Source organism: Pristis pectinata, chromosome 6 (genome assembly GCF_009764475.1).
Source record: "Pristis pectinata isolate sPriPec2 chromosome 6, sPriPec2.1.pri, whole genome shotgun sequence".
NCBI lineage: Eukaryota > Metazoa > Chordata > Chondrichthyes > Rhinopristiformes > Pristidae > Pristis > Pristis pectinata.
Window position 1 is genome coordinate 108,182,601 of NC_067410.1, and position 24,964 is coordinate 108,207,564.

Here is a 24,964-nt window from a genome sequence, read left to right on the forward strand (position 1 = left end):
TCGTGCTGTATGACTCAATGACTCTATCACAGATGGACCTACAATAGAAATGGTTGGTTCTGAGATAGACAAAGGAAGTGAGTTAGCTGAAGTTCTAGAATTCAATGTTGAGTCCAGAATCAGAAAAATCAGATTCAGGTTTATTATCATTGAGTTATATGATGTGAAATGTGCTGTTTTGTGGCAGCAGCATGCCCAGACAGAAGATAAGGTGTTGTTTCTCAGTTTATTGCATTAGAATACAAACAGATAGGTCAGAGTGGAGTAGGATGGTGAATTAAAGTGGCAGGAAGCAAGAAACTTAAGAGTCACTCCTGCAGTTTGAACACTCTTTCACAAGCCGACTACCTAATCTGCATTCGGTTTCTCCAGTGTAGAGGACACCACATCATGAACACCAAATGCAGATTGGGGGATGTGCAGATAAGTCACTGCTCCACCTGGAAGGACTGTTGGATCCTTGGATGTTGGGAAGGGAAGGGAAGGGAAAAAAGGAGAGGTGTTGCACTGAAAACTTCAAGCTTTAAATATATTAAACAATTGGTAACATTTGAAATGCTATCTCAAGAGACACTGCACTGGAAATCTGTAGCAGTTAGTGTAACACTATTACAACGCCAGTGACCCGGGTTCAATTCTGTAAGAGTTTGTACGTTCTCCCTGTGTCTGCGTGGGTTTCCTCTGGGTGCTCCGGTTTCCTCCCACATTCCAAAGGCGTACGGGTTAGGAAGTTGTGGGCGTGCTATGTTGGCGCCGTAAGTATGGCAACACTTGTGGGCTGCCCCCAGAACACTCTACGCAAAAGATGTATTTCACTGTGTGTTTCGATGTACATGTGACTAATAAAGATATCTTATCTTATCTTGTTATACCTTATCTATCAAAATGTTGGAGGAACTCAGCAGGTCAGGCAGCATCTATGGAAGGAAATGGACAGTCGACGTTTCAGGCCAAGACCCATCATCAGGAAACATTATCGAGTCCTGAAGAAAGGTCTTGGCCCAAAATGTTGACTGTTTATTTCCCTCCATAGATGCTGCCTGACCTGCTGAGTTCCTCCAGCATTTTGTGTTTGTTGCATTTGAAATGCTGTGGAGCATTGAAGGGTGATGGACTGGAAGAGTCATACTTTTTGCAATGGCAATATGTATTGGTATTGGTGTTGGTTTATTATTGTCACTTGTACTGAGGTACAGTGAAAAACTTGTCTTACAAACCGATTGTACAGGTCAATTCATTACACAGTGCAGTTACATTGAGTTAGTACAGAGTGCATTGACGTAGTACAGGTAAAAAACAGTAACAGTACAGAGCAAAGTGTCAGAGCTACAGAGAAAGTGCAGTGCAATAAGGTGCGAGGTCACAACAAGGTAGATCGTGAGGTCAGAGTCCATCTCATCGTATAAGGGAACTGTTCAATAGTCTTATCATAGTGGGGTAGAAGCTGTCCTTAAGTCTGGTGGTACATGCCTTCAGGCTCCTGTATCCTCTACCTGATGGAAGAGGAGAGAGGAGAGAATGTTCCGGGTGGGTGGGGTCTTTGATTATGCTGGCTGCTTCACCAAGACAACGAGAGGTAAAGACTGAGTCCAAGGAGGGGAGGCTGTTGTCTGTAATGTGCTGGGCTGTGTCCACAACTCTCTGCAGTTTCTTGCGGTCCTGGGCAGAGCAGTTGCCATACCAAGCCATGATACATCCAGATAGACTGCTTTCTATGGTGCATCTGTAAAAGTCGGTGAGAGTCAAAGGGGCAAACTGAATTTCTTTAGCCTCCTGAGAATGTAGAGGCACTGGTGAGCTTTCTTGTCCGTGGCTTCTACGTGATTTGACTAGGACAGGCTGTTGGTGATGTTCACTCCCAGGAACTTGAAGCTCTCAACCCCCTCGACCTCAGCACCATTGATGTAGACAGGTGCACATACACTGCCGTCTTTCCTGAAGTCAATGACCAGCTCTTTTGTTGACATCGAGGGAAAAGTTTTTGTCATGACACCATTCCACTAAGCTCTCTATCTCCTTCCTGTACTCCGACTCATCGCTGTTTGAGATACGGCCTACAACGGTGGTATCATCTGTAAACATGTAGTTGGAGTTAGAGCAGAATCTGGCCACACAGTCATGAGTGTATAGGGAGCAGAGTGGAGGGCTGAGGACACAGCCTTGTGGGGCACCAGTGTTGAGAATAATGTTTGTCTGGGGCGTACATTGTTTCATAGGAGTAGAGTTAAAGAAAACGATTACAGCAGATGTTTTGGGCTGATTCCCAGAAATGTAGTCTCTGGTGTAGGTTCCGAAGGGGGTGGAGGTACTTGGATAAATGATCATTGAATCATACAGCAGAAAGGGAACCACTTGTTCAATCATGTCCACACAACTGCAGGAGAACCGTTCCAGCCTAATCCCACTTCCCAGCTCCAGATCCAAATCTTGTGGGTTACAGCACATTGAGTGCAGATCCCAGTACAAGCCAATGAACAGGTTCTGTTTTTTTCACAGACGTCCTTATTGGTTTTGTCCGTAAGTTGGAAAATACAACTTTCCTGTGCTTCCAGGAGTAGCAGTGGGAAATTCTGACCCATTTTAGCAACCGTTGCATTTTTGTGCTACCTCAACATTTTATCTCTGCTCGAGAAGGAAGCTGTTGCTGCAATGCATTCAGGTTATTTTTAGCTTTTGTTTACTGACTGCTCAGGAACCACTTAATGTGATAATGGCTGAGTGAAAATAACTAACCCATTAGTTGTTATCAAGATGCCTACATCCTCCAAATGATTTAGTTATAAAAGTACACATGCAGAATTATAAGACCATAAAATACAGGAGCAGAATTAGGTCATTCGGCCCATCGAGTCTGCTCTGCCATTCACTCATGGCTGATTTTTTTTCTCAACCCCATTCTCCCCCCTTCTCCCCGTAATCCTTAATCCCCTTACCAGTCAAGGATCTCTGCTTTAAGTACACACAATGACTTGGCCTCCACAGCCCTCCGAATTCCACAGATTCACCACCCTCTAGCTGAAGAAATTCCTCTGCATCTCATTTCTAAAGGACACCCCTTTATTCTGAGGCTGTGCCCTCGGATCCTGGACTCTCCTACTAAGTGGAAACATCCTCTCCACATCCAGGTTTCAATGATCCTCCCTCATCCTCTGAACTCCATCGAGTACAGGCCCACAGCCAGCAAACACTCCTCATATGTAAAGCCTTTGATTCCCGGGATCATTCTTGTGAACCTCCTCTGGACTGTCTCATCAAAGGCCAGCACATCTTTCTTTAGATATAGGCCCCAGAATTGTTCAGAGTATTCCAAATGCGGTCTGACCACATCCAATCTGGATAACAGCACAGTTATGGGATACGCAGTCCAAACAATCTCTGCTGGTGTTTACTTGAGCCTCCGCCATCCAAATGTATCATCAGCCAACATTTGACATCCAGCTGCTTCTGTGGGCACTCTTCCACTCCTTCTCTCTCAAGTTGTCATTATAATTAAAAGTCACGTACATTATGTATAAGTGGGCTGGTCATTTTTGAATGATCTAGTGGATACCAGTCTTGAGACAGAAGATTATTGTTCATTTCCTTCACAAGGGACTCGTACGAAATCCCAGTTCCCAGTACCAAAGGAATACTGCACCTTCAGAAGCACTCCCTTTTGGATAATCGACTGAACCAAGGCCTCACTATTTCCATAGAACCATACAGCACAAAACAGGCCCTTCGGCCCATCAGTTGAATGTCAAAGAGTCTGTGACACTACTTTAAAAAAGATAAGAGGGACTTACTCCGGGATACTGGACAACTTGTACCCCTGCAACTACACTGCTTGAAATCCAATCTGATTTGTGTTCATGGGAGCTTGCTGTGCATGAATTGACTGCCAAGTGACAACAGTGCATGTACTTCAGATGTATTTCATTGGTAATCTCAATCATACTGGAAGCTTCTACATTATAGCTTTCTTCAAAGTAGGGAATTCTACACAACTCCCCGTCTAGTGAATGCTTATGCTATTAATTGCTCATGGATAGTCTTCATTATCCGACTGTATAAAAGTGGAATTATAAAACAATGGGTTTCCAGATTAAGCTGCAAATGTATGCAGACAATATTCTGTTCCAATAACAGTCATGTTACAGTATTAAACACTAGTTGTTTTGTTGCCACGGGAACACCAAATCTGCTGTGCAACCTTTTCTGTCCTCAGTAGCTCTGCTGAGTTGAATCTATGGAAACAGTGGCTGTAGAGGAGGCAGTAATTTGAGGTACAGGACTGAGGAGTTGACAGATGGAGACAGGTGGGGGAGGGGGAGGTTGGAGTTGGGAGATAGCGGCTGGCGGCTGATGCAGGGTCTTGACCCGAAATGTCGACCATCCCTCTGCCTCCACACATGCTGCCCGACCCACTGAGTTCTGCCAGCTGTCTGTTCTTTGCTAGTAACTGGAGGTAGTTGTGGTTACAGTGTCAGTCATGGAGTCATAGAGTAATACAGCACGGAAACAGACCCTTCTGCCCAGCTCGTCCATGCCGACCAAGATGCCCATCTAAGCTAGTCGCAGTTGCTCACGATTGGCCCATATCCCTCTAAACTTTTCCTATCCATGTACCTGCCCAAGTGTCTCTTAAGTGTTGTTATTGTACCTGCCTCAACCACCTCCTCTGACAGCTTGTTCCATATATGTACCACCTGTGTGAAGAAGTTGCTCTTTAGGTCCCTTGTAAATATTTCCCTTCTTACTTTAAACCTACGTCACCTAGTTTTTGATTCCCTTTCCCTGGGAAACAGACTGTGTGCATTCACCCTGTCTATGCCCCTCATGATTTTATACATCTCTGTCAGATCACCCCGACAAATACTGTAACCAAAACTGTACACAGTACTCCAGATGCAGCCTCACCAACATCTTGTACAACTGCAGCACAACATTATGGGCTGAAGGGCCTGTACTGTGCTGTACTGGTCTATATTCCATCCCAACTCCTATACTCAGTGCCCTGACTGATGAAGGCCAGTGTGCCAAACACCTTTTTCACCACCCTGTCTTCCTGTGACACCAGTTTCAGGGAACTATGTACTTGCACTCCTAGGTCCCTCTGTTCGACAACACTCCCCAGGGCCCTGTTTTTCACTGTGAAAGTCGAATAACACCTTGCACTTATCCGAATTGAATGTCATTTGCTATTCCTCAGCCCATTTACAAGCTGATCAAGGTCCCCCTGTAATTTTTGATAACTTTCTTCACTGGCTATGATATCACCTATTCTAGTGTCATCTGCAAACTTACATGGCTTGTACATTCTCAACCAAATCGTTTATATAGATGATGAAAAGCAATAGCCTCAGCACTGATCCATGTGGTACACCACAAGTCACAGGCATCTAGTTCAAAAAACAACCTTCCAGCATCACCATCTGCCTCCGAGCATCAAGGCAATTAAGCATCCTCTTAATTAAATCTCCTGGATCCCATGCAATCTAACCTTCCAGACTAGACTTCCATGCGAGACCTCATCAAAGGACTTGCCAAAGTCCATATCGACGACATCCACCGCCTTACCGTCAACAATCCTCTTGGTTACCTCTTGAAAAATCTCTTAACAGGTCTGTGAGACACGAATCAGGTTGAATAGCAGCTCACTGTTGGTGTTGGAACCGCGAGGTGCCAATGGGGAAGTGATCACCAGAAGCTTGGGGGATTTTGGCTTCATTTCCAAACTTTCCAGTTTCTCTGACCCCCATGCCTCACATCTGTCAGAAGGATAATTATTTGCCTTTAGAGCCTTGTCATTAATGTGCAACCCATATGTTCTGAGATCTGGATATAATGGGATTGGTGCGTCCATCTTGAGGTCCAGTGTGAGCTACATGCCTGGGAACTCACCCCATCTTGTCTGGAGTGCCAATAACATAGAACATAGAACAGTACAGCATGGAACAGGCGCTTTGCCCCACAATGTTGTGCCAACATAGCTAATCCCTCCTACCTACAGAATGCCCATATCCCTCTATTTTCCTCTCATTCATGTGCCCATCCAAGCCCCTCTTAAAAGCCCCCAATGAATTTGCCTCCACCACCCTATCAGGCAATGCATTCCAGGCCCACCACTCTCTGAGTAAAAAACGTGCCCCTGACGTCTGTTCTGAACCTACCCCCTCCCACCTTAAATGCATGCCCTCTGGTATTGGATCACTCAATGATGGGAAAAATATATTGCTTGTCCACCCTATCTATGACCCTCATAATTTTATACACCTCCAACAGATCACCCCTCAGCCTCTGCCGCTCCAGAGAAAAGAACCCAAGTTTGTCCAGCCTCTTATTTAGCTTAATTTATGAATTTAGAATAATATATGAAAGTTACAGGAACTCCTGGGTCATTCAAAGGAATTTGCAATTACTACAGCTGAAAGGACCACCTATATACACCCAATGACAAGAGCCTGATTTCAGCGAGAACTCATGCTCACTCACCTAAACAAGTCTCTGGTGGATGGATCACTGTGCCCAGCTTAAGTCCAATGCAAGTTGCTGAACTGACGTGTCCATTTTGACAACAGCACAGTTTTCCTTAACAGAACAAGCTGGCCAGTGTCTAACTCTCGATTAACCTCACTGAATCACCCCATTGTTACAGTGTCTATGGGTTCTTGCTGTGCACAGATTGGCTTTCCTGACAACTACCAGTCTTCATGTGTAGTTTTAGGGGAAAGGTCTAAGCAGGCCACTTAGTTGTGGAGTCCTTTAGCAAAAAGACCTCATTGGTTAGGAGCAACACACACAAAGTGCTGGAGGAACTCAGCAGGTCAGGCAGCGTCTATGGAGGGAAATAAACAGTCGCTGTTTCGGGTCAAGACCCTTCAATTGGTCACTCCAGACTCCAGCATCTGCAGAATCTCTTGTGCCTCCTCATTGGTTAGGATGCATTTGGGACATTTGAATCCAGGAAAGTTCCTTCCTGTACGATCAGCTGCCAATCATAGCAGGACAAGGTGAGGGGGTAGGGAACCTATGTGGCCCATTTCTCAGGCAATGTAGAGGAGAGTTTTCTATATCCCCCTCACTCTCTGGATTTTCTCCAGGGAGAGATGGCGGTGGGGTGTTAGCATCTGGAACACTGAGCCAAGTGTGCTGGCTACTTGATTCTGTGCTTCTGAATGGGGTATCAGTCTGTTGGAGCCCTATTTATTGGTATTGGTATTGGTTTATTATTGTCACTTGTACCAAGGTACAGTGAAAAACGTGTCTTGCATACTGTTCGTACAGATCAATTCATTGCACAGTGCATTGAGATAGTACAGGGCAAAAACAATAGCAGAATGCAGAGTAAAGTGTCAGAGCTAAAGGGAAGTGCATTGCAGGTAGACAATCAGGTGCAAGGTAGATTGTGAGGTCAAGAGTCCATCTCATCGTATAAGGTTGATGCTGTTCAATGGAATGCTGTTCAAAGCCATTTAAGATAAAAGAAGATATCTTTATTAGTCATATGTACATCAAAACACACAGTGAAATGCATCTTTTGCATAGAGTGTTCTGCCAGCAACCCGCAAGTGTCGCCACACTTCCGGCACCAACATAGCCTGCCCACAACTTCCTAACCCGTACGTCTTTGGAATGTGGGAGGAAACCGGAGCACCTGGAGGAAACCCAGCGACCCTTTCTGTTTTGTCCATCCATCTCACAGTGGTGGGTCCAACCTCCAGGATCAGCCAGCGAACGTCTCCAATCATCACGTACAGCTAGGTTGAAATATGTTACCCCCCTGGTCTGATGGAAGGAAGAGTTGCATTTCTATAGCACCTTTTAAGATATCCATAAGTGTTTTATAACCAATGAAGTAACATTGAAGTCACCGTTGGGGTGTAGGAAGCAAGGTAAATTGCATGCAGCAAGCTCACACAAACAGCGTAACCATAACACCATAAGATATAGGAGCAGAACTAAACCATTCAGCTCATCGAGTCTGCTCCGCCATCCTATCATGGCTGATTATTTTTAACCCCAGTCTCCCGCATTTTCCTTAACCGCCTTACCAATCAAGAACCTATCGATCTCTGCCTTAAATACACCCAATGACTTGGCCTCCACAGCCCTCTGTGGCCACGAGTTCCACAGATTCACCACCGTCTGGCTGAAGAAATTCTTCCTCCTCCCAGCTTTAAAGGGACATTCTGAGGCTCTGCCTTCGGATCCTGAACTCTACTACTAATGGAAGTATCCTCTCTATATCCACTCTATTCAGGCCTTTCAGTATCCAGTGGGTTTCAATGAGATCCCCTCCTCATCATTCATTGAGTACAGGCCCAGAGATATCAAAGACTCCTCACACACAACAACATAACGGGGGTCTGATGATCTGTTTATGGTGATGTTAGCTGCAGAGTGAATATCGGCCCAGGATATTATCTTCTACAAAGTAATGCTGTGGCATTCTTACCTTTGTGCTGCTTGGGAACTTGACGTATCATCTTGTCCTAAAGACAGGTCCTAAAGATACCCACCCAGGACATTCTCTCTTCTGCCCCCTCCCTACGGGTAGAAGATACAAAAGCCTGAAAGCACATACCACCAGGCTCAAGGACAGCTTCTTCCCGCTGTTATGAGACTATTGAATGGTTCCCTAGTATGATAAGATAGACTCTTGACCTCACAATCTACCTCGTTATGACCTTGCACCTTATTGTCTGCCTGCACTGCACTTTCTCTGTAACTGTAACATTTTATTCTGCATTCTGTTATTGTTTTACCTGTTGTAATGAATTGATCTGTATGAATGGTATGCAAGACAAATTTCTGACTTCTTCCATCTTCCGTTCCAGTCCTGATGAAGGGTCTCGGTCCGAAACGTCGACTGCTTATTTCCCTCCATAGATGCTGCCTGACCTGCTGAGTTCCTCCAGCATTTTGTGTGTGTTGCATAAGTTTTTCACTGTACATGGTACATGTGACAATAACAAACCAATTCAATTCAATCCAATTTCTCCAATAGTCTGGTCATGCCTCAGTACTGACCCTGCAGACCAGAGGGGATTTGGTCTTCATGTCTCTGGACTGGGATCAATGGGTAAGAGTACCAGCTCCCAAATACCTTCATCTCCACTAATCCCGAGACCTGGCTGATCTCACATAGGGGACTTGCAATATTGTATCCTCCTCTGGCCTCAGTAATATGGCAGTGGACATAAATGCGTTACTGCCTCTTTCCTTTATTCCAAGGGAATGGAGCATAAAAGTGGAGGAAGTCTCATTAAAACCTTCTGGGTTTTGGTGAAATCACACCTGGAGTACTATGCAGAGATCGTAGCTCTTATTCAGGATGCATTGGAAGAAGTTTACAGAGGTTCACTTGTTTAGTGTGTAGAATGATAAGATAAGATATTTATTTATTAGTCACATGTACATCGAAACACACAGTGAAATACATCTTTTTGCATTACTGAGAATGTGCTGGGGGCAGCCCGCAAGTGTCGCTGCTCTTCTGGCGCCAACATAGCACGCCCACAACTTCCTAACCCATTCGTCTTTGGGATGTGGGAGGAAACCGGAGCACCTGGAGGAAACCCATGCAGACACAGGGGGAGAACGTACAAACTCCCTACAGACAGCGGCGGGAATTGAACCCCGGTCGCTGGCGCTGTAGTAGTGTTACACTAACCACTACGCTACCGTGAAGGGATTGACATAGGAAAAAAGATCAAGCAGGTTGGGTCTATCAACCTGCCAGCCATCAAGTACCTGTCTATACTTATCCAGTTTACCAGCACTCAGTCCATAGTTTTCTACGCCTTGGCCATTCAAGTCCAGTTACAGGTTTGAGGGTCTGCATTGTCCTATTTCCAAGTTTCTTTGATCTTTGGATGAAAAGCTTTGCTTTTATGGTGGAAAATTCTTACAAGAATGATTCTGAGTCCATTTACCCCCACTGATAGTATATCTTCCTTCTCTGCACTGGTTCTAGATGTCCTGGAGAAGCCAGGCGATGGAGGTTCTGTCGCAATTCAGAAAGCAAAGACGCTGTACAAGTCGTGCACGAATCAGAGTGAGTGGTGATCCTGCCATTATTCCAGATGTTCGCCACCGCTGCCCTGACTTGCACTAACACCTCTCCTTGTATTTACTTCAGCGGCAATTGAGAAGAAAGGCGGGGAGCCATTGATTACCATGCTGGCTGATTTGTTTGAGTGGCCTGTTGCAACCAATGACTGGAAAAACAATTATGGTAAGATCTAAACACGGCTTATGTTTGATCGAAGCTGACGGGATGAATAATTGTAGCTGACTGGGTTTATTGCTGAAATCCTGGGGTTCAAATATGTTAAGCAATCATACATGCTTTCCCTATAGTTACAAAATAAGGGAGCAGTCATTTAAAACTGAGGTGCATAGAAATTCCATCCCCCAGAGATAATGAACCTCTGGAATTCTCTGTCCCTGAGGGATGTCCATCACTGAGGACCCTCACCATCCGAGACATGTCCTCTTCTCATTAGTACCATCAGGGAGGAGGTACAGGAGCCTGAAGACCACACAGATTCAGAAACAGCTTCTTCCCCTCTGCCATCAGATTTCTGAATAGTCCTTGAACACATGAATACTATCTCATTATTCCTTCTTTTTGCACTATTTATTGGATTGGATTTATTGGGTCCATTGTCCCCAGAATCAGTCAGTGAACTCCCTCCACAGCAGAATTTCCTTCTGCAGGTAAGGAGACCAAAACTGCACCCAATACCCAAGGTGCAGCCTAACCAAGGATCTGTACAATCTGAAGGTGGAATGGTAGCATAGCGGTTAGCGGGATGCTATTACAGCGCCAGAGATCGGGGTTCAATTCCAGCCACCGTCTGTAAGGAGTTTGTCCATTCTTGCCGTGTGTGCGTGGGTTTCCTCCGGCTGCTCTGGTTTCCTCCCACATTCCAAAGATATACCGATAGGTTAAACCATAGAACCATAGAACCATACGGCACAATACAGGCCCTTCGGCCCACCATGTTGTGTCGCCCTTCAAACCACACCTAACACTATCTAACCCCTTGCTCCCACATATCCCTCTATCTTAAATTCCTCCATATTCTTATCTAACAATCACTTGAACTTGTCCAATGTATCAGCCTCCACCACCACCCCAGGCAGCGCATTCCATGCACCAACCACTCTCGGGGTGAAAAACCTCCCTCTGACATCACCCTTGAACTTCCCACCCATTACCTTAAAGCCATGTCCTCTTGTTTTGAGCATTGGTGCCCAGGGAAAGAGGCGCTGGCTGTCCACTCTATCTATTCCTCTCAATATCTTAGAGGTCTACAAGATATCATGTCTCCCCTCATCCTCCTTCTCTCCAATGAGAACAGCCCTAGCTCCTTTAGTCTCTCCTCATAATCCATACTCTCTAATCCAGACAGCATCCTGGTAAATCTCCTCTGCACCCTTTCCAATGCCTCCACATCCTTCCTATAATGCGGCGACCAGAACTGGACACAGTACTCTAAATGTGGCCCAACCAGAGTTTTGTAAAGCTGCATCATCACTTCGCGGCTCTTAAACTCGATCCCACGTTTTATGAAAGCTAACATCCCATAAGCTTTCTTAACTACCCTATCCACCTGCGAGGCAATTTTCAGTGATCTGTGGATATGAACCCCCATATCCCTCTGCTCCTCTACACTGCCCAGAATCCTGCCACTTACCTTGTACTCTGCCTTGGAGTTTGTCCTTCCAAAGTGTACTATCTCACACCTCTCTGGATTGAACTCCATCTGCCACTTGTCAGCCCAGCTCTGCATCCTATCAATATCCCTCTGCAAGCTTCGACAGCCCTCCACACTATCCACAACACCCCCAATCTTTGTGTCATCTGCAAACTTGCTAACCCAGCCTTCCACCCCCTCATCTAAGTCGTTAATAAATATCACAAAAAGTAGAGGTCCCAGAACCGATCCCTGTGGGACACCACTAGTCACAGCCCTCCAATCCGAATGTAATCCCTCCACCACAACCCTCTGCTTTCTACAGGCAAGCCAATTTTGAATCCACACGGCCATGCTTCCCTGGATCCCTTGGCCTCTGACCTTCTGAAGAAGCCTACCATGCAGAACCTTGTCAAACGGCTTACTAAAATCCATGTAGACCACATCCGCTGCACTACCCTCATCAACCTTCCTGGTCACCTCCTCAAAGAACCCTGTCAGGCTTGTGAGACAAGATCTTCCCTTCGCAGAGCCATGTTGGCTGTCCCTGATCAGTCCATGTTTCTCCAAATGCTCATAAATCCTATCTCTTAGAATCCTTTCCAACAGGTTACCCACCACAGACGTAAGGCTCACCCGTCTGTAATTCTCTGGACTATCCCCACTACCTTTTTTGAATAAGGGGACAACATTTGCCACCCTCCATTCCTCCGGTACCATCCCCGATGACAACGAGGACTCAAAGATCCTAACCAACGGTTCAGCAATCTCCTCCCTCGCCTCATGAAACAGCATGGGGAATATTCCATCAGGCCCCGGGGATTTATCTGTCCTAATATTTTCTAACAACTCCAACACATCCTCTCTCTTAATGTCTACATACTCTAGAACATTACCCTCACCTACACTGTCCTCAGTATCATCAAGACCTTGGTGAATACTGAAGAGAAGTATTCATTGAGAACCTCACCCACTTCCACAGCTTCCAGGCACATCCTCCCACCTTTGTCTTTAATCAGACCTACCTTTACTCTAGCCATCCTTCTGCTCTTTACATAAGAGAAAAAAGCCTTGGGATTCTCCTTAACCCTACTCGCCAAGCCTTTTCATGTCCCCTTCTCACTCTCCTCAGCCCTTTCTTAAGTTCCTTCCTTGCTACTCTATATTCCTCACGAGCCCTGTCCGATCCTTGCCCGTTACACCTTATGTATGCTGCCCTCTTCTTCCAAACTAGTCGTTCCACCTCTCTCGTCACCCACGGTTCCTTCACCCTACCATTCCTTCTCTGCCTCACTGGGATAAATTTATCCCTAAGATCCTGCAAAAGATCCCTGAACATCGACCACATCTCCATAGTACATTTCCCTTCAAAAATGTCACCCCAATTTACACTCCCAAGTTCTCGCCTTATGGCCTCATAATTTGCCTCCCCCCAATTAAATATCTTCCAGTCCTCTTTGCTCCTATCCCTGTCCATGACAATTCTAAAGGTTATGGAGCAATGGTCACTGTCCCCCAAATGCTCACCCACCAAAAGATCTGTCACCTGATCCGGTTCATTACCTAAAACTGGATCTAATATGGCATTCCCTCTAGTTGGCCTGTCAACATACTGCGTCAGGAATCCATTCTGGACACACTTAACAAACTGCGCCCCGTCTAAACCTTTGGCACTAAGTAGGGGCCAATCAATATTTGGATAGCTGACGTCTCCCATTATAATAACCCTGTTATTTTTGCATGTCTCCAAAAACTGCCTCCCAAACTGCTCCTCTGTATCCCTACCGCTACTGGGGGGCCTATAGAATAATCTCAGGAGGGTAACTGCCCCTTTCTTATTCCTAACTTCCACCTATATTGACTCTAGAGAAGATCCTTCTACATTATCTATCCTGTCTGCAGCTGTAACTGTGTCTCTGACCAGTAACACCACCCTTTTAAAACCCTGAAAACCAAGAATATTCAATATCCATTCCTGCGCCGATGTCAGCCATGTCTCTGTAATAGCCACAATATCATAGTCCCATGTACTTATCCAAGCTCTCAGCTCATCTCCCTTATTCCTGATGCGTCTCGCATTCAATTAAATATACTTTAGCCCATCCACCTTACTACTTTTGTAGCCTGTACTCTTGCTTCTCCTTCCTCAAAGCCTCTCTACCTGTTAGATCTGCCTTTTCCCCATCCCCTTCTTCCTCTGACCTACTCCTCCGGTTCCCTTCCCTCTCGAAATCTAGTTTAAACCCTCCTGAACCAACCTAGCAAACCTGACTGCAAGATATTGGCCCCCCTCAAGTTCGGGTGTAACCCGTCCTCTCTGTACAGGTCCCACCCTTCCCCAGAAGAGATCCCAATGATCCAAAAATCTAAAACCCTCCCTCCTGCACCAACTTCTCAGCCACGCATTTATCTGCCATCTCCTTCTATTTCTACCTTCACTATATAACATGGGGGTAATTGGGCAGCGCGGACTCATTGGGCCCAAAGGGCCTGTTACCGTGCTGTATAAATAAAGTTTAAGTTTTATTTATTTTTGTAATTTACAGTAACTTTATGTCTTTGCTCTGTACTGCTGCTGCAAAACAACAAATTTCACTTCATTTAAGTCAGTGATAATAAATCTGATTCTGACATCCATGTTGATTGCGCTAACGACTCAATGACTCTACTGCATTGGGAGGTATAGAACTGTTAAAGGTAAAGGCCCACACCAAACATAGGCAGGCACAGCCCAGTAGTGCCACTGGCAGAGCCTCTGCTTCACAGGACTAGAGACGTGGGTTCAATCCCAACCTTGAATGCTGTCTGTATGGAGTTTTCACGTTCTCCCTGGACCGTGTGGGTTTCATCTTGGGTGCTGTCGGTTTTCTCCCACATCCCAACGAAGTAAATTGAACAAGTAAATTGTGTGTGTAGGGAGGGTGGAAGAATCTGGGGAGAGTTGATGGGAATTGGAGAGAATAAAATGTAAGATTAGAGAAAATGGGAAATTGATGGTTGGCAGGGACTCGGAGGGCTGTGTGAGTCCATGACTCCATGTTAACAGGCTTGTAAATTAGGTAGACAAATGCCATTTGTTACGTACCAGCAACAATAGAAACACACCAAGTCATGTACAATTGTTAGAAACTATTTTATTAATAACTACTTGTAATAATAAGAAAAGTAAAGACGTTAGATATTAAACATTAACCTCAAAACTAATACTCAAAGTGGGTGTGTGTGGTGAATTCCCAAACCCCAAGTCTAGGAATAGTTCTCAAGGTTCAGGTCAGCAAGTCATAAGGTGAAACGTAAGCAAAGGCTTTTGCAAAACCACCGTTGGCTGAAGAGAAAATGCAGAGAGAATGTAGAGAGAAGTTATGAAATCCACATTTTCCACGATGGAACCCATAGGACACCTCAATCACTGACAATCTCCACTGCTTTGTTCCGAAGTATCTGCCACCCCAAAGGCATTCAATATGTGGCCGTCCACAGAAATACCTGCTTTCCAGCACAGGTTAACGACAAAGTGGACTCCACTTGATTGCTCCAAAAAATCCATACATGGATTGTAGTGACAGACACAGCTATTGAGACACTGGCTCGTAACACATTGTAAACACTGACAGGTGAGGAAGAGGCAGGAGTTAGATTTTGTGTTCCTTGCAAGGTAAAAGAGAAAAGAATCTGGACAGAAATTTGCACAACTCTGAACAGTGGTTTAGTCAAAGTTTAGCATTAATTTAATGCTGTCTTTGAAGTTCTGATCAATCAGAACTGAAAGCACTCTTAAAGGCTTATATCTTGATATTCTTGGACACAGAATCATAGAAGAGTTGCTGGCAGAGGGATGTCCCTTTATGTGAGAGCAATTCAGGCAGTTGTTTATCAGGGAACTAATCCATAGAACCATAGAACACTACAATACAGAAAACAGGCTATTTGGCCCTTCTAGTCCGTGCCAAAACTTTATTCCGCTAGTCCCATTGACCTGCACCCAGTCCATAACCCTCCAGACCTCTCCTGTCCATGTATCTATCCAATTTATTCTTAAAACTTAAGAGTGAGCCCACATTTACCACATCAGATGGCAGCCCGTTCCACACTCCCACCACTCTCTGAGTGAAGTTCCCCCTAATGTTCCCTCTAGACCTTTCCCCTTTCACCCTAAAGCCATATCCTCTCGTACTTATCTCTCCTAATCTAGGTGGAAAGAGCCTACTCGCATTTACTCTGTCTATACCCGTCATAATTCTGTAAACCTCTATCAAATCCCCCATCATTCTTCTACGCTCCAAGGAATAAAGTCCTAACCTGTTCAATCTTTCCCTGTAACTCAACTCCTGAAGACCCGTCAACACCAGGGAATGTCTCCTCCACAACTGATTTGCAAAACCATCTTACTGTGTATATTGCCGAGTTCCTTCAGCATTTTGTGTGTGTTACTGTCCGTATTGGTACTTTTTAATCCAGTTGTTGTAGCCTTTGAGTCACAATTGGTAAATTGGTTTATTATTGTCACATGTACCAAGGTACAGTGAAAAACTTAGTTTTGCATGCCATCCGTACAGATCATTTCATCAAATCAGTACATTGAGGTAGTACAAGGAAAATACAATAACATAATGTAGAATAAAGGGTTATAGTTACAGAGCTAGTGCAATGCAGGCAGACAATAAGGTGCAAGTTACAGAGAAAGTGCAATGCAGGCAAACAATAAGGTGCAAGGCCACAACGAGCTAGATTGTGAGGTCAAGAGTCCATCTTATCGTACAAGGACATAGTTCAATGATCTTATAACAGCCGGATAGAAGCTGTGCTTGAGTCTGGTGCTACATGCTTTCAGGCTTTGTATCTTCTGCCATTGTCCAATTCATGTTCCTCTGCTCTTAAGTCTGTGGCATCTTGTGATATGAATTTTGGTACTGGTATTGGTTTATTATTGTTACATGTACCAATATACAGTGAAAAATGTTTGTTTTGCATGCCAGATCCAGACAGATCATGCCATACATAACTACATCAAGTTAATAAAAAGGAAACAGAATGCAGAATTTTGTGTTGCAATCACAGAAAAAGTGCAGTGCAGGTAGACAAATAAAGTGCATGGGCCACAAGGTAGATTGGGAGATCAAGAGATCATCTTTAAGCATATGAGAGGTCCATTCAAGACTCTGATAATAGTGGAATAGAAGCTGTCCTTGAGCCTGGTAGTTTGTGCTCTCAGGCTTTTGTATCTTCTGCCTGACGGGAGAGGGAAGAAGAGAGAAGGAATATTTTTGCTTTGGTGAATAAACAGATTTGCCAAAATTGCCTGTTCATTTTTCCTAAAGAGAAGGTGAGTGACTTCCTATAACCTGCTCACAATCAACTTTGTTATGTAGAGGAAAGATGTTAATGCTTCTGAAGATCAAAAGGTTTTCCATGATCATAAATTCTGTTTCCTTCTCTTAGGTAAGACATGGAAACTTGAGGATGTCCTTTCGAAAATGAATGCCAAATATGGAAAACGGGTCCTCATCGACTTTTTTGTTGGAACCGATGACAAAAACTCAAATGCCTACATAATCCATGTGCGTGCCTTTATTGAGAGTAATTCTTGTTAAATGGTCAACGTAGCCAATTTGCAAAATATTGTTCTTGTCTGGAGTAGAAAAGGTTTCAAATATATTTTCTCAGCTAAGGATGACGGGCCAGGGTAGATTTTGATCTTTGATTGTCTTCAGTGCAGAGGGAGTAGAGGAAGGTTTGCAGGCTTTAGAGAGGGTGCAGAAGAGATTTACTAGGATACCGCTTGGGTTAGAGGGGATGTGCTATTAGGAGAAGGTTGTTTTCTCTGGAGCGGCAGAGGCTGAGGGGAGACCTGATAGAAGTTTATAAGATAATGAGAGGCATAGATAGAGTACACAGCCAGTATCTTTTACCCAGGGTCACCATGTCTAATGCCAGAGGGCATACGTTTAAAGTGAGAGAGGATAAGTTCAAAGGAGATATGTGGGGCAAGTTTTTTTACACAGAGAGTGGTGGGTGCCTGGAATGCACTGCCAGGGGTAGTGGTGGGGCAAATAGGATAGAGATGTTTAAGAGGCTTTTAGACAGGCACATGAATATGCAGAGAATGGAGAGATATGGACATAGTGTCAGCAGAGGGGATTAGCTTAGTTAGGTGTTTAATTACTAGTTTCATTAGTTCAGCACAACATCATGGGCCGAAGGGCCTGTTCCTGTGCTGAACTGATCTGTGTTCTATGTTCTAAAGTCTGGGTGTGTGGGAGGAGAACTGAATAAGACCTCATCCAGTCTTCCCTCATACGTAAATTAAGGGGAGGTAAACTGGGCGGATTCAGTAATAGTGCCGTGAGACCTCTTGTTCAATTTCCAGTGGAACGTGGAGCCTGTCCAACAGTGGATTTCACTTGTATTGTGTGTAGGTTTGGTCACCCTGTTATAGGAAAGAAGTTATTCAGCTGGAAAGAGAGCAATGAAGATTTACAAGAAGGTTGTTAGGACTCGAGAGTCTGAGTTATAGGGAGAGGTTGGGCAGGCTAGCACTTTATTCTTTGCAGTGTAGGAGGCTGAGGGGTGATCTTACAGAGGTGTATAAAATCACGAGGGGCAGAGATAGGATGAAGCCCACAACCTTTTTCCAAGGGAAAGGGAAGAAAAAACTAGAGGGCATAGGTTTAAGGTGAGAGGTGAAAGATTTAAAAAGGGACCCAAGAGGAAACTCTTTCACGCAGAGGGTGGCGAGCATATGGAACGAGCTGCCAGAGGAAGTGGTAGAGGCAGGTATAATAACAACATGTAAAAGACCTTTGGACAGGAAAGGTTTACAGGGATATGGGCCAAACACGGGCAAATGGGCCTGTTTCCATGCTGTGTGACTCTAATGCTGGTTTATTGCACCATAACCAATTTTAATTGCAAGATGAGAGTGGCAAATGAGGCATCTGGGAGCCAAATGAACAAGACCCAACATCCAGCTCTATAACCAATAACATTATGAAAGAAATAGAGAAACGATAGAGAAGGAATCAGGGTTGGTAGGTTAATTGGCGACTGTAAATAACCTGTCGTATAAACAAATGGTAGGAGAAGAAAGAGAGAGTTGATAAATAGGTAAATTGGTTTATTATTGTCACATGGTGAAAGGGGAAAGGTTTAGGGGAACATTAGGGGGAATTTCTTCACTCAGAGATTGATGGGAGTGTGGAACGGGCTGCCATCTGATGTAGTAAATGCGGGCTCACTCTTGAGTTTTAAGAATAAATTGGATAGATCCATGGATGGGAGAGGTCTGGAGGGTTATGGACTGGATGCAGGTAAATGGGACTAGCGGAATAACGTTTCGGCACAGACTGGAAGGGCCATATGGCCTGTTTTTTCCGTGCTGTAGTGTTCTATGGTTCTATGTATCGAGGTACAGTGGAAAAACTTTTTTTTGCATGCCATCCATACAGATCATTTCATCATATCAGTGCACTGAGGCAGGAGAAAGGAAAAACAACAACAGAATGCAGAATAAAATGTTACAGTTACAGAGAAAGTGCAGTGCAGGCAGACAATAAGGTGCGAGGCCATGACGAGGTAGATTGAGAGATCAAAAGTCCTTCCTTATTGTACCAGGGGACCATTCGATAGTCTTATAACAGTGGGATAGAAGCTGTCCTTGTGGCGGTACGTGCTTTCAGGCTTTTGTGTCTTCAGCCCGATGGGAGGGGGAAGAAGCGAGAATGGGTGTGTTAAAGAGAAAATAGGTGGAAGCTAATAGAGGAAGCAGTGGGGGAATGATTGGATTACTTTGAAAGCCAACATAGACTCTGGGCCGAATGTCCTCTATCTATAGTGTAAGGAACCATGAAAAATAAAATACAAGAACCAGAAGCAGAGGATGAAGTGAGGAGATGCGATATAGACAAATGAGACTGCAGATGCTGGAAACTTGAACAAAAACAGAATGCTGGAAGTCTCAGCAGGTGCAGTCTCAACTTAAATATCAACTTATGCCATTTGTCTCCAAGGATGTTGCTTGGCCAACTGAGTTCTTCCAGAGGAAATGCAATATTGTTTTACAAGTGAGAGACAATTAAATAATTAAGAAAAACTTATTAACATTTGTAATTCCGCATGTTTACAACTTTAAAGAAACATTTGCCAGCCAAATGAATGAAATTTCATCGATTAAAATATTCAATCTCTGGGCTAAAAGGTTGACTGGAATTGCTTCAACAATACCAGGTAATCAACAGTATGTTGCTAAAGATTAGATTTAAATTTCTGCCAGGCATCTAATGGGCAATAGATATGCAAATCTAACAAGTTTTGAAAGACAACAGGTACAAAGAGTAAGCTGCAGTTTGTGTGAGTCAAGCAATGGAGTAATAGAACATAGAACATAAGACAGTTAGGGTGAAGGCAAAAGTAGGGTGAACACGCTCAAGTCTTTTTCTCAGGGTTGGGGAATCAAGAGGGCATAGGTTTAAGGTGAGAGGGGAGAGATTTAATAGGACCTGAGGGGCAACCTTTTTACACAAGGGGTGATATCCATGTGGAATGATCTGCCAGAGGAAGTGGTTAAGGCAGGTACAATAACGACTTTGAAAAGACAGTTAGACAGATACATGGATAGAAAGGAATTAGAAGGTTACAGGACAAACGGTGGCAAACGGGACTAGCTTGGATAGGGTATCTTGGTCGGCATGGACCAGTTGGGCCAAAGGGCCTGTTTCCATGCTGTTTTACTCAGAACAGCACAGAACACTTGTTCCCCTTTGCTCCCCCCCCGATGTCTGCCAAGTTAAACTTAATCCCATTTGCCTGCATATGGTCCATATTCCCGTATTCCCTGCCTGTTCATATATCTGTCTAAGTGCCTCAAAAGTTAATTCAAAGGTGACTTTTTTGCCAAAAATTGTTCAAATTTAGAGAATTAAAGCAAGCTGGAACCAACAAAGCATTAACCCTCCTTTAACTTTTGTTGAATTCACAGATTGATCAGCCTAGCCTTGGATTACCTTCCCGGGATTACTTTGAGTGTACAGGAGCGTACAAAGAGGTAAACAGTTCTCTTTTTTTCATATTGATTTTATTCTTGGACAAAGACTGGTAAATTGGTTTATTATTGTCACATGTACTGAGGTACAGTGAAAAACATTTTTGCATACTATCCAAACAGATCAACGGTACATTGAAATAGTACAAAGGGAAAACAATAACTGAATGCAGAGTAAAGTGTCACAGTTACAGAGAAAGTTCAGTGCAGGTAGACAATAAGATGCAAGGTCATAACGAGGTAGATTGTGAGGTCAAGAGTCTACCTTATCATACTTGGGGACCATGCAATAGTCTTATAACAGCAGGATAGAAGTTGTCCTTGAGTCTGGTGGTACGTGCTTTCAGGCTTTTGTATTTTCTGCCTGATGGGAGAGGGGAGAAGAGAGAATGACCAGGGTGTGTGGCGTCTTTGATTATGTTGGCTGCTTTACTGAGGCAGCGAGAAGTGTAGACAGAGTCCACAGAGGGGAGGCTGGTTTCCGTGATGTGCTGAGCTGTGTCCACAACTCTCTGCAGTTTCTTACGGTCACGGGCAGAGCAGTTGCCATACCAAGCTGTGATGCATCGGATAGGATACTTTCTATGGTGCATAGAAATTGTTGATAAAAATTGTTGAGGGTCAACGGGAACATGCCAAAATTCCTTTAGCCTCCTGAAGAAGTAGAGGCGCTGGTGAGCTTCCTTAGTCGTGGCGTCCTTGTGGTTGGACCAGCACAGGCTATTGGTGATGTTCACTACAAGGAACTTGAAGCTCTCAACCCTCTCGACCTCAGCAACAGGAGCTTGTGCACCACACCACCGCCAGGTTAGGCGGATCCAGGTGAGGAGGGGTGATGGGCGGGTGGAGGAGGGGAGAGCGGGAATAGCGACAGAGGCCGGGAGGTGAGAGGTGGAGGTGCCAGAAGGCTGCAGATCGCGGAATCTGACGGGAGAGGAAGGTGGAGCCTGGAACCAAGTGAGGGAGGTGGGGAGGGCCGATGGGAACAGTGGGGGAAGGGGACCCAGTGGGAGGAGTGCGTGGGCGAGGGTCAGGTAGGGTGGATGGAGGAGGGGAAAGAAACAGGGTGGGGGGGAGGGGTGGTAGGTGTAGGAGGAACTGGGTAGACCAGGAGGAGAGAGAAAAGGGACAGAGGGAGAGCGAGTTACCTGAAAATGGAGAATTCAGTGTTCATGCTGTCAGTGTTACTGCAATCTCCTGTGTCTACATGAGCAAACATATCTTGGTCAGCGACAATACCGGATAGATTGGAGAGGCATTTATATAACAATACAGTCAACAGAGAGGAGCTTCCACTGAGGTTGGAACCTGGAGTTATTGACCATATGATGATGTGACTGTAACAGATTGATTCCTATGCAGGTGCCACTGTTTAGCCTTGGACTCCCAACAGTATCTCCATTGAAGTGATTCCCGATTGTATTTCTGATAATTCTCTGGGCTTCTGCAGTAACATTTCCTGTGGTTAAACTCAGCAAGTCTACCTTCTGCTGCAAGCTGTTCACTATTAAATTTGGAGCCTGTTTTAATCACAGGCTCCAGTTTAACAGATGAAGCTTACTTCCTTTATACGGAGTTAGCAGTTTTTGTTGATCGCAGTTTCATTAATCAGTGCTAATGAGCACAATTACAAGCAATTTCTGTCGATTCTGTTTCTGCAGCTGTGTTAGTTTTTAACTCTGTGACACTGTGAAATGCAGCTGTGGCTGGCAACCTGGATTGATTTGGACTCTGGGAAAAGTCTGGGAGAATCTCAGCCAACACCATGGATTGTGTCAGGGGTCCAAACAAACGGAAGTCTTTCAGTGCCTCTTGAGATGTTGAGTGGATTATATACGTAAACTCATTGACCACACTGAAAGATAAATGTCCATAACCATCATGCAGGTTTGAAAGTACTCAGCCCATCCCCAAGTTAACAGGAGACACAAGAGACTGCAGCTGCTGGAATCTGGAGCAACACACAAGATGCTGGAGGAACTCAGCGGGTCAGGCAGCATCTGTGGAGGGAAATGGACGCTCGACATTTCAGGTCGAGACCTTTCATCTGGACTGGAAAGAAAGGGGAGATACCCATACCCCTTCCCCCCCTGTCTTTCCAGTCCAGATGAAGGGTCTCGACCGGAAATGTTGACTGTCCATTTCCCTCCACAGATGCTGCCCGACCCGCTGAGCTCCTCCAGCATCTTGTGTGTTGCTCCAGATGAACAGCCAAATTTTGTCTCTGACAAGGATTAATTAAGATAAAATAAGATTTCTTTGTTAGTCACATGTGCATCAAAACACACAGTGAAATACATCTTTTGCGTAGAGTGTTCTGGGGGGCAGCCTGCAAGTGTCGCCACGCTTCCGGCGCCAACATAACACGCCCACAACTTCCTAACCCGTATGTCTTTGGAATGTGGGAGGAAACTGGAGCACCCGGAGGAAATCCATGCAACCACGGGAAGTACATACAAACTCCTTACAGACAGTGGCCAGAGTTGAACCCAGGTTACTGGCGCTGTAATAGTTATGCTAACCGCTACACTACTGTGCCTGCTCCAATTTAATTGAATCTTTTTTAAGCAATGGTTGTGGAAATTTCAAGATGGGCAGCCAACTCTGACCTACACCTGCTGGTTTTTTTCTGTCTTCCTTGCTCCTTAAGCTCTGGACACCCTTCGATGTTTCACCCAATAGATCACGTTCATTTAATGCGCTGGGCTATGTTCACAACTCTCGGCTGTGCAGGTTAGTAGTGGACCTCAAGAAAAAGAATTTGTGGAATGTCTACAAGATGGCTTTTTTTAAAGCAGCTTGTGGGAGAGTCCACTAGGGAACAGACAATTCTGGATTTGGTGTTGTGTAATAAGGCAGACTAAATGAGGGAGCTCAAGGTGAGGGAACTCTTCGGATGTAGTGACCATAATGTGATGGAATTCATCCTGTAGTTAGAGAGAAGATGAAATCTGATGTAAGGCAGGCATGGTAGTGTAGCGGTTAGCGTAACGCTTTACAGCCCCAGCGACCCGGGTTCAATTCCGGCCGCTGTCTGTAAGGAGTTTGGACGTTCTCCCCGTGTCTGCGTGGGTTTCCTCTGGGTGCTCCGGTTTCCTCCTACATTCCAAAGACGATGGGTTAGGAAGTTGTGGGCACGCTATGTTGGTGCCAAAAGAGTGGCAACATTTTTGGGCTGCCCCAGAACACTACGCAAAAAGATGCATTTCACTGTGTGTTTCGATTTACATGTGACGAATAAAGATATTTTATCTTATCTTAACAGCATTACCGTTGAGTAAAGGTAATTACAGAGACATGAGGGAGGAGCTGACCAGAATTGATTGGAAGGGGACCAGAACAGGAAAGATGCTGGAGTAGCAATGGCAGGAGATTCTGGGAGTAATTCAGCATAATTTCATCTCAAGGAAGAAGAAGGGGAGGATGAGGCAACCATAGCTGACAAGCCAGGGACAGCACAAAAGCAAGAGAGAAGGCACTCAGTATGGAAAGGATTAGTGGGACGTCAGAGGATGGAAGCCTTTAAAGGCCAACAGAGGACAACTAAAAAAGCTATAAAATACGAAGGGAAACTGGCCAATAATATAAAAGAAGATTACAAGAGTTTTTTTAGATACATAAAGGGTAAGTGTGGGAAAGAGTGGATATTAGACCACTTGAAAATGATGGGAGGGTCTGGGTAGAAGAAGGGGGTGGAGGAAGGGTTACCTGAAATGGGACAACTCAATAATCATGCCGTTGGGCTGAAGACTGAATTCAGGCGGAACGTGAGGTGCCGTTCCTTGAGTTTTGTGTTTGGCTTCGCTCCGACCGTGGAGGAGGTCAAGGACGGAAAGGTCAGTGTGAGAGTGGTTGGGGGAATTAAAATGGCTGGCAACCTCCTCCCACTCCCCCAGCTCCCAGGTCCCCCCTTCCACTCATTCCACCTCGCATATCCGTACCATCCCAGCCACCCCTTCCACAACCCTTTGTATTTCACTGCATCCCTGCAGCCCTTCACTATTTACATTCCACACCTGATTATCTTCCAGCTTCTGCAGTTATCGCTTCATTATCCCACATTCCAGTCTCCACCCTGATTAAGTCCTGATGAAGGGTCTTGACCCGAAACATCGACTGGTTATTTCTCTCCATAGATGCAGCCTGACCTGTTGAGTTCCTCCAGCGTTTGGAGATAAGATGTTAAGATATATTTATTAGTCGCGAGGACATCGAAACACACAGTGAAATGCATCTTTTT

General features: G+C 44.9%; 1 protein-coding gene across 1 annotated transcript in view; it reads left to right on the forward strand.

Annotated features, from left to right (window-relative positions):
* LOC127571382 (neprilysin-like) overlaps nt 1-24,964 on the forward strand; it is a 222,825-nt gene that overhangs the window by 89,858 nt on the left and 108,003 nt on the right. Inside the window, 4 exon segments of the mRNA XM_052017696.1 lie at nt 9,959-10,039; nt 10,124-10,219; nt 17,127-17,245; nt 20,662-20,727. Of these exon segments, the coding sequence (XP_051873656.1) occupies nt 9,959-10,039; nt 10,124-10,219; nt 17,127-17,245; nt 20,662-20,727 (362 nt within the window).